We start from the raw sequence: 13010 nt of genomic DNA on the forward strand, positions 1-13010 counted from the left end.
GACTTTCACTTTTCCACCACTTTGAGGGTGACATGGAGTGGCCACCCGATGATCAACACCATACTTTTCAAGCAGTACCACAAACGCTTTGTTACAGAAGTGTGTAACGCCATCACTAATAAGAGCCCGTGGGGTGCCGAATTGGGTGAAGATGTTCTTCTTGATAAATTGGATGACACTCTTCCCCTCATTATTGGGTAAAGCCACTGCTTCTACCCACTTCAAAACATAACCAACAGCCACCAGAATGTATTTCATGCCACCAGAACTCACAAAGAGCCCCATGAAGTCAATACCCCAAACATCAAAGAGTTCAACTTCCATCACAAAATTCATAGGCATCTCATGCCTCTTAGCAATCGCCCCTTGACGTTGACATTGATCATAGTATTTCACCATCAAGTTCGCATCATGATAAAGCGTTGGCCAGTAATACCCACACTCGAGCACTTTAGCTGCAGTCCGATTTCCACTATGATGACCCCCGACAGGGGAGTCATGGCAGGCCTTCAGAATATCCATCACTTTCGACTCGAGGACACAATGCAGAATGATATTGTCAGCATATGTCCGGAACAATTATGGCTCATCCCACTAGTACTATGAGAGTCCCTTAAGAACTTCTTCTTCTAATATGTCTTTATTTCATCTGGATTAAGACCCGTCACCAAAAAGTTGGCGATATCTTCATACCATGGTGCCACCTCAGACGACACTGCTTGAACTCTTTCATCTGGGAATACATCGTCTATATCAAGCTCCTCTGACAGTCTCCCAGCTTCTTCAAGCCGTGAGAGATGATCTGCAATTTGATTTCCAAACCCTTTGCGATCATTCACCTCGAAGTCAAATTCTTGCAAAGAAGAGGACCCATCTAATCAATTGTGATTTTGCATCTTTCTTCGCCATCAGATACCTCAATGTTGCATGATCAGTGTATACAACCACCTTCGACCCCAACAGATAGGCCCTGAATCAAAGACTATAGCAAGCAGCTCTTGCTCTGTAACAATATAATGCATCTATGCCGCATTGAGCATTTTGCTGGCATAGTAAATCGGGTGCATGATCTTATTATGCCTTTGACCAAGCACAGCACCAACAGTAAAACCATTCGCACCCACATCAGCTTGAATGGTAGCGACCAATCTGGTGAAACAATAAAAAGAGCAGAAGCAAGACGCTCCTTCAACTCATCAAACGCCTTGCGGCATTTTTCATCAAAATCAAACTTAGCCTATTTTACAAGAAGCTTGCACATGGGGTTAGCAATCTTGGAGAAATCTTTAATAAAGCGCCAATAGAAACCGGCATGCCCCCAAAAAACTTCGAACTCCTTTCACAGAAATGGGTGGAGGAAGCTTGGCAATGACATCTATTTTAGCTTGATCAATCTCAATCCCTTCCTCAGAGATTTTGTGATCGAGGATGATCCCTTCCTTCACCATAAATGGCACTTCTCCCAATTAAGCATAAGATTAGTCTCCTCACATCTCTTCAGCAGTCGACCCAAGTGGTCAAGACATTCATCAAACGAATCACCCATAACTGAAAAATCATCCATGAAGACCTCCAAGAAGTCCTCAATCATATCCGAAAAAATAGACACCATATACGGCTGAAACGTAGCTGGTGCATTACACAGACCAAACGACATCATACTGAAAGCAAACGTCCCACAAGGACAAGTGAAAGTAGTCTTCTCCTAGTCTTCAAGAGCAATATTAATTTGGTTATAGCCAGAATACCCATCTAGGAAGCAATAGTATTACATTCCCGTCAGCCGATCTAGCATATGATCAATAAAAGGCATGGGGAAATAGTCTTTGCAAGTTGCAGAATTCAGCTTCCTATAACCCATACAAACACGCCACGCGGTAACAGTTCTAGTTGGAATCAAGTGGTTCTTACCATTAGGTACCACCGTCATACCTCTCTTCTCCGAAACACAGTGAACTGGGCTCAACCATTTATTATCTACAATAGGATAAACAACTCCAGCATCTAACCACTTAATAATTTCTTTCTTGACCACCTCTTGCAGGGTGGATTCAATCTCCGCTGATGTTCAACACTCAGTGTGCTATCCTCCTCAAGATGAATTTTGTGCTCGCAAATACCAGAAGGACTACCCTGAATGTCAACAATGGTCCACCCAATCGCACATCTATACTCTCTAAGAATCTCTAACAACCTCTTTGTTTGCTCATAATTCAACAATGCAGACACAATCACTGGCAAAGTATTATCCGGACCCTGAAATTCATACCATAGATATGAAGGAAGCTTCTTAAGCTCAAACTTAGGCGGCTCTACAATAGATGGCTTCGCTGGAGGATTCTTTCTGTTCTCAAGTTCAAGATCCAGCTTCTTTAGTTGGTAAGAGTGGGAACCTAACCCCACAGGAAAATTAACAGTCTCCACGTAACCTTCCATATCATCAGCATCGAAGTTCACCAATATGGCTGCTAGAGCCTCACCTAAACATTCTTATTTCATTTTAAATTCAATAGCCTCATCTATCACATCAATGGCATCAATAACCGAAATGCTTTCGTAAGCACTAGGTAGCTTCATTCCCTTACTAGCCTGAAAAGTCACCTCTTCATCATTAACACAGAACTTGACCTCGTTACTCTCTGAATCCATAAGAGCCCTTCCCGTGGTAAGGAAAGGTCTCCGCAGAATAATCGGATATCTCAATCAATAGTACAATCAAGAATTACAAAATCTGCCAGCAGAAGGAATTCGCCAACCCGAACAAGCACATCCTCAACAAACCGAGCTGGCCTCTTCTGTCATCAAGTCTCTTTGTCATCAAGTATCTTTGTCAGCAAAGAAATATTGGTTGCTATCTGAGCTAGAGTCTGCTGAGTGTCTTGATTCTCCTTCACAATATTATGGATCATTAGAGCTCCATAGGCTACACTGTTCAGTACCACCCGAATGCCATGCTTGATTGTGATTAGTAAGCTTATTAAGCAACTGAGTGATTCGGGCATATGTCTTGTCCATAAAACACCCACCAGCTGCATTGTTCGCCACTGGTTGTGTCAATGGATCTTACCCTCTATAGAACTTCTCCATCAATATATGTTTTGGAAAGCCATGATTTGGAGACCTCTGCAAATATTCCTTGAATCTCTCCTAAGCTTTAAATAGTTGTTCCCCGGGAAGCTGTTTGAAATCATATATCTTGTCACGAATTTTAGCTTTCTTTCTTGGCAGAAACCACTTCTTAAGAAAAATAGCAACCAGCTCTCCACACGTATGAATAGTATTATGGGGCAGCTTCTCAAACCAAACTCTTGCTTCATCGGCTAAAGAGTATTTGAAAACTCTTAGCCGAATAGCATCATCTAGAATAGCATTTTGTATATGTTGGGCACACATACCCACAAAATTCTTCAAATGTTGATGAGGGTCATCATCGGTAGAATTCTGAAAATATCCCTCAAGCTTGAGCAGTTGGTATATAGTGGATTCAATCTTGCAATTTGCAGCATTCACCCTAGGTAGAACAATAGCAGATGCATATTCCACCTCGTCTAACATATCCGCAAAGACATTCTCAACCTCCACTTCCACTGGTGGGTCTTGCACTTGCAAACCCCTATTACCACCTGCTTCACGTACTCCTCTGTTGTTTATGATCACCTGGTTCTCAGTAAATAGCAAACAAGGTGCGATGGAATAGAAAAAGACTTTAAGCATAAACAATTTAGTAATTTCAAAACCGTATTCCTTGGCAACGACGCCAAAATTTGATACGCTCAAATTACACTTATTAAATAGCGTAAAGCAGACGATGTCAAATATAGTAACCTAACTAGGTTGGGGTCGAATCCCACAGGTAATATGGTGTGAAAAGGTTACTAAAGTCGTAGAGTACTTTCTTGCGGTCTGGTTTCGTATTCCGCTGAGTTTGTAGAAGATTGGTTGTTTACTAACTAATTGCTTTTGGTTGTAATAAATGGATAAAAGAAAACCAAGGTTGTGTCCCTTTTAGATCAAGTGTAATGCTCTGGGTCTTAATATGATATACTTCTAATGGATTGTTGTATGAATGCACTTAATATCTGCTTGATTCCCTATATTTCCCAATAGTTAGAAATATTTCTCTTTATGCTTTTCTCAAATATAAAAGAGTGTATATGAAGAAAGATTAATATGTGCCAAGAACTCATCTTATTCCTAAGCGAATTTATTAAACGAGGGTTAACGCCTTGGGTTCTTGTTATTTATCCCTACCAAACCCTACTCACTTTCCCAAGTAAAGCAAAGTTTATGGCTTAAATTAATGTTTGCAACCATCAATTATGAATGAAGAACGAAGAATAAATAAACCCTAACAATCCATTATGCATATATCAATAGTAAAAACCCATTCAGATAACACCCATCCTTGGGTTCACAACCTTAGTAGAGAAATTAGCTACTCATGGTATTAATTGCAAAATAAAGGTTTGTAGAAGTCATTGATGCTTACAATTGATGAAAAGTAAGATGGAAAAGATAAGTCTTGTCCTCAAAAGCTTCAACAACCAAGAGTATTCAATGCTATGAGAATAAAGTCTAAAACTGATAATGAAAAATACATAAAACCCTATGAGAAACTATTTATAAGGTCCAAAACTCAGAATCTTCCTTAAGACAAAACTGCTCCCTACGGAATAAAGTACGAGACGTACAATTAAGCACATCCCGTACACTAAATGTACGAGCTGCTCCTTTGCAAGTTAGGACACCAACTACAGGATAAATGTACGTGCTGTCCTTCAAAGCACGTCCCGTCCTTTTTGCTCGTACATCATCTTCCACAATAGAGGTGTTCTGCTTCTTTCCATCAAGGTACGTGATACTTGTACGGGACGTACAAATATGTACTACCCATACTTCTGCAAAATGTACATACTTCAGTGAAAATTCCTTGTTTTGCCCTTTTAGTATTCATTTTATTGAAACACAACAAAAACATATCAAAACAACACAAACTTGCTTAAAAACAAGCAAAACTTATAGTCAAAAAGCATCATCTATGCCGTAATTTCACGACACATCATTGGGTATGTTAGGGAGGTGTGAGGATAGGTGTGGATTGAGGAAGACTCATTGCACGTAATTGTCCCAGAGTGAGAGTAGGCGATGTACTCGAGTTCTTACTTATTTCTTCTTCAACATGAGAGTGGGGAGTGCCCACTCAACTTGTGTGCTCAACTTGTACCACCCTAGATTCCAAACTCCCTATTTTCTCATTAACTCCTCCTACATCCACCTTTAACCCTGCCAATTCCCTAAGGATCATAGCTATCAAACTAACAAAGGACATTGGGTACTCCCCTACTTGGGAATGCTCTCCAATATTAGACATTGTACCTGCAAAACTAGCAAACAACATTAGTAGTAAAGTTTTGCACACTACTCATGTTTGCACTCAATCTTTACTTCACTCTAGTGTTCTTCCAAAGTTGGAAACGAACCACCTGTCCAATCAATTCACACGGTTGCTAAGCCTATGTAGAAGAATAGAGTCTTGTTAATTGAAGGACAGATGACTCGATTAAATAAACAGAAAAAGCCAATGAAATAGCAACGAAATAAAGTAAGAAAATCTTGAAGAAATTAGCACGAAAAGAAATGGGGACCAAAGAACTAGCTAACAACCAAGTAAGGACGATTACTAGTTGTTAATTAGTTTAGAGAATCAAAGAAGGGATTAGAAATGGAAACGAAATAGAATTAGTGGTCGAAAAACATAAAATGTGTGATCTGTTAGACCTTTGCAAAGACCTGCGACTCGCAGGCATTGTCTGTTGAGTCCTTTTGCGTCTCACAGATGGTGCAGCACAGAACCACTTTCTCTGTCACTTTGCGTGTTTGGTCTGCTTTTCTCAAACCCAAGTTGCGACTTCTTCTGCGTTTCGATGTAAAATCTTTATGACGTAAAATTTCTCTTGGGATCTGTGGGAAGCTTCTTTTTTTTTCTGATTATTCCTGACCTTCTAAGTACCTTGGGCCCACCCTTTCAGACATGTTGCTAATTTTGACCTCTTAAACATTTTTTCCACTTTTACACTTGAAACTATTGGATCAAGCCCTAATTTTTTGTACCTTCTTCCTTATGAACTTATGAAGATCCTCAAGAACGCCAAGAACATTCAAATGTGCAAGTACTTCAATTCCAACTCAATTTGCTCCAAATTTTCAGACCTAGCTTCCCCTCAACTTAGATAACATTGCCCAGCACAAATTATGTTATATCTCGTATTTTGGTACATTGGGACAATTCGGTTTAACTATGATAAGTTAGGGCCAAAACCATTCCGGGATACAAAGTCGGGATTTTTTACCTTCGATTTTATTTTGAGACATAAGTTGTTCATGAATTTGTTGGTATGGGACAATTAGAAAAAATTGGGACCAAAAGTGATACATTTGAAAGTTGAAAATCATGCAAAATAGCCATGTTGGCCGTGTGGGTGGGAGATGGCTCCCACACATTTTTGTGTCCAATTTTAATTGCTCCAACACTTGTGTGGGCCAAGGGACACTTGGATGATTCATCAAGGGGCTTAAAAGATGACTTCTAAGTCATCTATACTCATTTCCAACACTTAGAAAAAAATCAAGAAAGTTGAAGAACAACAAGCTTGGCTCTCGGCCAAGGAGCAAAAAAATCAACTTCCATTCAAGCCATCCCAAAATTATTTTATTGATGCAAACCCACTAAGTGGAGGTCCCTAAGTAGCGTGGAAGTGTTGTTGGAGCGATCAACCCGCTAGTTTTCATTATTGCAAACCCTAGCCTATTGTGAAGTTGAAGGAAGAAAGGTAAGATTTGATTATGTTTTGTATGTTATAAAGGTTGTATGCATGTTGTAGTATGTTAAAATGGATGAATATCATGAAATATAGTAAGTTGGAATTGTGGTTGTGTGTGTGTAGTGCATAGCCGTGTGAGGTGTGTGTGTTGTGTGGTATTGAAGCAATGAATTAAAGTCTTGTTAGCATGTTGTGATTGTTGTAGAGTGGAGAAAGGAACGAGAATCATAAGTATGTGCATGTGTAGTGTTGGCCGAATATGGGTCATGTAGTGTGGCAAGTAATGAATTATGTCGCTTAGTGTGTTAGTTGTTGTCGTTATGAATTTCATGATGAGAATGAGAGTTTAATGACTCAAATTGATGTTGTAATGGTTGCGGACTGATTTGGAGGTTATTGTACATTTGGTGTAATTTGTATATTTATGAGAATGATATCGTTATAGTGTGGATTGTTGATACAAATCATGATTCGGAAGCTAGAAATGGGCCATAGTTGTGTCTCGGGTTTGGGGACAGTTTTTGGGCAAATTGGAGCCCTGTTGGATTGTTGGAAATATTGTATGAATTGTTTGAAATGTCTTAAATGTTGTTAGTATGGATTCGGATTAGTATTTGAATGTATAAGCGTGGATGTTGGCTTGAAGGTAAGCCGTTGAATTGAATTTATGAATGTTGTTGAATGATGAAAAAGAGAGCTATTAATGTTGTATTGCCTTTCGGATTGCTTATTGTTGTTGCTAGGTTGGTTGTTGTTGTTGTTGATTTGGCCGAGTTAAATTCTCGGGGTTGGCCTATTTACAGGGGAAATGCTGCCCAAATTTCTGTAGAATTAAGGGCTAAATTGGAATTAAATGCCCAAATGTCTCTAGCTAATGTTTGGCATATTATAACTTGTTTGTAGATCTTGGGCAGCCCGAGACGTAGGTTGGATTTATCTTGAGTTTGAGCTAGCGTTGAGTGCATACGAGGTATGTAAAGCTCCATTCTTTCTTCTTTGGCATGCCTTAGTTACAAATAGGCTATGACACGAGCCTCGAGGAAATTCTATTCTCGCAATCCGAGCATGTTTATGACTCTTATTCGCTTCTTGAAAATTCGTATGTTGAGATGATGAAATATTGGCTTTTATGTCTTTGAAATATTTGATTTTCAACTTTTGCATAAAAAGTTTGGCTTTTAAAAAGTTCCGTAACTACGAACGCTCGTATCTTTCACAGAAAGCCTCGGATTGCCTCGATATGCTCGTAGGTGATTGTATGGTGTATGATAAGTATGTTTTTCATAGGCGGGCCCGACTCGGGTCAACACCCGTCCGTGGGCCCCGCGACTCTTCTCTTTGTAATTCTGATGACTTGTGACAAAATATGATATGACTAATATCCCGATTTTAAGTATGGTCATTTTACTTATCATTTGAGTCTATGATAATGATTTTATGCATATGGTTACTCACGACTCCATTCGTGCATTCTGTTATATCTTTCGCCGAGTCCCGGGCCGGTTCTGTTGTCGTACGCACTTTGTTATACTCCGGTGTTATGCTGTGTTATGGTTCACCGAGCCCCACGCTCGAGGGCCGGGTTCCGCTTATATTTGGTGTTATGTTGTGTATGGCGTTATCTTGTGTATGATATGTGACGGGGGGTACGGAGATTTGAAACTTTTACGGTGTTATCTTGTGTTATGGCGCCATCGACGGGCGGGCGACCATATTTTCTGAGCCTTATGCATGACTTGTATTTTTTAAAGTAAACATTTTGATATTTTGGAAACACATTTACTTTCTGTACTTCTGTTCGAGTATAACCCAAATTTGTATACTACATTTCCTGCTTTGCATACTCAGTACATATTTAAATGCGGACCCCCTTTTCTTCGGGGCGCGTTTCATGCCCGCAGTACGTACGCACAGCTTTGGTGATCCACCTGTTTAGGACACCCTCTTCTGCTGATTGGAGTGCTCCCCTTATTTCGGAGTCATATTTTGGTATATATTCGTTCGCTGCATTTGTATATATTTGTTCAGGGGTACGGCGGGGCCCTGTTCAGTCATATGATTCCGTTTGTCTGTTTAGAGGTCTGTGGACATGTATGTGGGTTATGCCCATTCCGTACAGTTGTGTTTGTATGTTATTGTTCTGGGTGATCCCATTCGCCGTGGCAGCCTCGTCGGCTTGCATTTGTATATGTTTTGGGCCGTTGCGCCATTTGATAGCCTTGTCGGCTTCGATATATATATATATGTTATGTCCCGTATCCTTACATTGGGACATTGTAAAGCTAAGTGCGACAAGTTAAAGACAAAGCTATTTTAGGGTTCCCGGTAAGGGTTTTCGTCTTCCGATTTCGTTTCTATGCACAAGTTGCCTATGAATTTAGTTTGGTATAAGAACATTATTGGAGAATAAGGATTAATTGACCAAGATTGGATGACTAAGAGAGATTAAGAACTTAATTACACCATTAGTAAGCTTAAGTGGCCGTGTGGGCCCCACTTGTGATTTGGCCAACTCTTATTGGCTAAGAACTTGGGTGGGACACATGTCCAACCCATGAACTGCATATATATACTAAAGGGCTGATTCACACTTCAACTACTAAGTCATTTCATCTTTACAAGCCAAAAGAAATTAAGTGATAGAGAGAGAGGAAACTCTCGGCTACAAGAGCAGCCGAGAACACCCTCCTCCATTTGATCCAAAAAAATCATTTTTCCAAGTAAATCAACTCCTCATCAAGTGTTTAAGGACGTGTAGTAGTTGGTGGGAAGAGACAAGTGTTAGCATGCCATAGAGTTGAAGATTCGGCCAAGTTTGAAGGGGAAGTTGCAAGGTAAGAATGGTCATTGTTCTTGTGTTGTATGAAGATTTGAATGTATAATTCATGCATGTTGTTGTTGGATTGTTGTTGTGGTTGGACTTGAGGTTGAGCCGTGAGCTTAGTGAAGCCATGGTTGGTTCCATTTTGCATGCATTGTTGGTAAATAAATGTATGTCAACATATGTAATTGAATAAAGATTTTAGAAGTTGGGTTATGATGTGCATGTTAGAATTGGGCTATTTTCTTAAAGTTTGAATGAGCCGTGTGTTGTAGACTTTCATGGAATCATGTTTAGTCTCCTTATACATGTATTGGAAGTGAATTGAAAGTGTTGTAGGATGAATAAATGGGTGAAAATCATGAAGTGTAGGAATGGCATTGAAGCCGTGTAAGGGGACTGTTTTAGGGGAGTTTATGGACTGTTTTGTGCCAAGTTTTGATTGATTGTTGTTGTGCACATTGTGGTACATTGTATGTATGTTGAATAGGTGAATTAAGGTGTTAATGAAACAAATCATGTTGAGATGTAGAAGCAGTCCAAACCGTGGACTGTTTTAAGATTAGAAGTGAAGTAATGTTGTTGAATGATTGAATGTTATTATGAACATGTAGTAAAAGTGAAATGGTATTGTTGTATGGGCTGTTTGGCTGTGAGCTGGGACTGAATTGTATGATATACAAGTTGTCCAAAGTTCCCTAAGTCATGTTAAACAAGTTTGGAATGATATAAGAAAGGAATGACTAGCAATGTTAGCTTGTAGCACTAGTTGGCTTGAATGCGAACGAAACGTCGTCTAAATGTTTGAAAGGGATTGTGAGCGTTAGAGTGCGTATTAAAATCCTTTGTAGACTAACTGTAGCTCTTGATATCTTGATATAGGATAAGTGTTGTTGGGCAACAAGTACAAGTTATTATACGACTAAACGCTAAAGGTACGCAAAGCCTATTCCTTCCTTCTTTTTGGCATGTCCTAGACGTAAGTAAGATATAATCTGAGCCTCGGGGTGACTCCACTCTCTAACCTCTAGTATGACATGTGATTGTTATTCGTCCGTAATGTTGAAAATGTTGGTATAGTGGAATTATGATCTCGTTATTTATTACATGATGGGCTAGTATGTGATGTATAGGAGTTCTTATTCTTAAAAGGAATTGCATAAGTATGCTTGATTTTTATAAAATGTAACATGCTAATGTCCAAGAACCGATTTGGTTACTATTCATTGAGTCTCAAAATGTTTTATATATATATGTGGTTGCTTATTACTCGCTCGTGCTACCGCTATATCCTTCACCGAGTCCCGGCCGGGTACGTTCTCGTGCGCCGATCCATTATACTATTCACCGAGTCCCTCACTGTAGGGCCGGGACACGTTATATATATATATATGATGATGATGATGATGATATGATGCTATGATGATATGATGATTTGGAGATGGAGGCCAGGAGGGCATACATTCCTTATTACCGAGTCCCTTACTAAAAGGGCCGGACACGTATATGCTTATGTTTATGATGTTATGATTATAATTACCGAGTTCCTCACTAAGGGCGGGACACGTTATATATGTCATATACAGAATGATTATGCAGCTTTGATTATGAAATACTATAGTGACATTGATGTGAGAACGATACAGATGAAATATGTTCAAAGGCAAGTTTTATGAAACTCTATTTGTTGCATTGAATCTTGTTCACCTTGTCTCAGATATGATTCTATTTACTATGTTTCATGCTTTACCTACTCGACATATTTCGTGCCGACCCCTTTCTTCGGGGGCCGCGTTTCATGCCCGCAGTACAAACACACGCTTCGGAGATCCGCCACCTAGGATATCTACCATCTATTTCGAGTGCTCCTTTATTCCGGAGCATAGTTTCGTGGTATAACCTTTTGATATGTACATATGTTATCGTTCGTGGTACGACGGGGCCCCGTCCCGTCATATGATGTCGTTGTCACTCTTAGAGGTCCGTGGTCACAAGCGTGTGGGTCTATGTGTGGTTGTTGTTTTGTTATATGGTTATGACTTGTGTTTGGGGCGTACCCATATATATATATATATATGAACCTTTGCCTTGTCGGCAACTTGCGTAGCTATATATGTTTACCATGGTAGTGTATGACTATGTGTATGAAGGTAGCCTTCTCTCGCTTGTGTTTTGTTGGGACGTTCCCTATATATGTATCTATATATTTATAAACAGTGAAGACATCTTTCCTTCGCCGATCGTGCGATGTTGCAAAATATGAGGGTGTTACGTTAAAGGGTATAACTCTTCAGGAGATAGGTAGCTTCGACTTGCATATGTTTTGCCCTTATACTTATATCAGCTCGTTCATGCTAGTAGTGTGTCACACCCCGACTTTACTAGGGTGTGATGGGCACCCGACCCCATATACGGAGCCGAGCGAACCCTCGGACTCTTAGTGCATACATGTTCTCGTGGAATCATAAGACAAAGTAAAGTAAAATACATAGTAAATTTTTTTTTTCCTTTTTAAAAGTAAATAACACATCAACCAGTGGAACTCTATTTTTTTGGCTGACACTCTAAACCCACGACTCTGTCTGCAAAGTCTCTAACTGTGATCATGGACCATAGTACGTGTGCGCTGACTCGGCTACACTCCAGAGCAAGCGGAGTTCGCCAACTTCGCTGAAACATCTTCTATGCTAGCTTTCCGTCGTCTGGGTGTACCTGCGCGGCATGAAACGCAGCGCCCACAAGAAGGGGCGTCAGTACGAACAATGTACTGAGTATGTAAGACATGAATAATAACATAGTAAGAAATGTATACATGAACAACAACCGCATAGAAACATAGAATATGTTATGTCAAGCTGTGACCTGTACATAGGGATCATATACAGCATGGAGAACATAGAATATATCATAGAATATCGGAGTAACCTGTGCATATGAGTGCCCCTCGGGGCGGATGCCATGCATGCTTACTTGGTCATATCAGTCATAGTACCGCACGAGGCGGCTCGCCCACATAGCGCCGAATACTCCAGCTCGCCATAAATCCCGCGTCCGGCATCCCGCGTCCGGATGATAAGCCACCGACCAGTGGCAATAAAACAGAGATCCTCCCCAATCCCCAAGTATGCATAGTTCCCATCCCCCCAACCCTTGGTCATATTTAGCATGCAAGAGAGCCCAAGGAAAATTATATACTTATCGGAGTGACGTAAGGTCGGACACCTCCGATCGCATTATGGAGTAATCATGGACGCTTTGTCTCACCTTGGAGGAATAACAATCATAAGGCGAGACTATCAACATAGAGCATAGCATAGCTTATCGGGTCATAGACATAGCATATCTGACTTCATAGAATCATAGTTGTC

At 40.2% G+C, this 13010-nt stretch overlaps 2 protein-coding genes and 1 non-coding gene across 3 annotated transcripts in view; 1 reads left to right on the plus strand and 2 right to left on the minus strand.

The window, feature by feature from the left end:
- Nucleotides 1-522, minus strand: part of LOC132048895 (uncharacterized) — a 53095-nt gene extending 52573 nt beyond the window's left edge. The window contains exon 1 of the mRNA XM_059439578.1: nt 65-522. Within this exon, the coding sequence (XP_059295561.1) occupies nt 65-522 (458 nt within the window). The remainder of the gene's footprint in view (nt 1-64) is intronic.
- Nucleotides 523-1022: 500 nt separating this feature from the next.
- LOC132048896 (uncharacterized) lies at nt 1023-1930 on the minus strand. The gene is made up of 4 exons (XM_059439579.1): nt 1773-1930; nt 1543-1661; nt 1309-1456; nt 1023-1149 (listed from the first exon to the last, which is right to left on the minus strand). The coding sequence occupies exons 1-4, from the start codon at nt 1928-1930 to the stop codon at nt 1023-1025; spliced, it is 552 nt and encodes a 183-aa protein (XP_059295562.1).
- Nucleotides 1931-3103: 1173 nt separating this feature from the next.
- Nucleotides 3104-3210, plus strand: LOC132051312 (small nucleolar RNA R71). The gene has a single exon (XR_009413684.1). It is a non-coding gene; the product is annotated as a small nucleolar RNA R71 (small nucleolar RNA).
- Nucleotides 3211-13010: the final 9800 nt, after the last annotated feature.

The sequence above is a fragment of the Lycium ferocissimum genome, chromosome 3 (genome assembly GCF_029784015.1).
Source record: "Lycium ferocissimum isolate CSIRO_LF1 chromosome 3, AGI_CSIRO_Lferr_CH_V1, whole genome shotgun sequence".
In the NCBI taxonomy this organism is placed as follows: Eukaryota; Viridiplantae; Streptophyta; class Magnoliopsida; order Solanales; family Solanaceae; genus Lycium; species Lycium ferocissimum.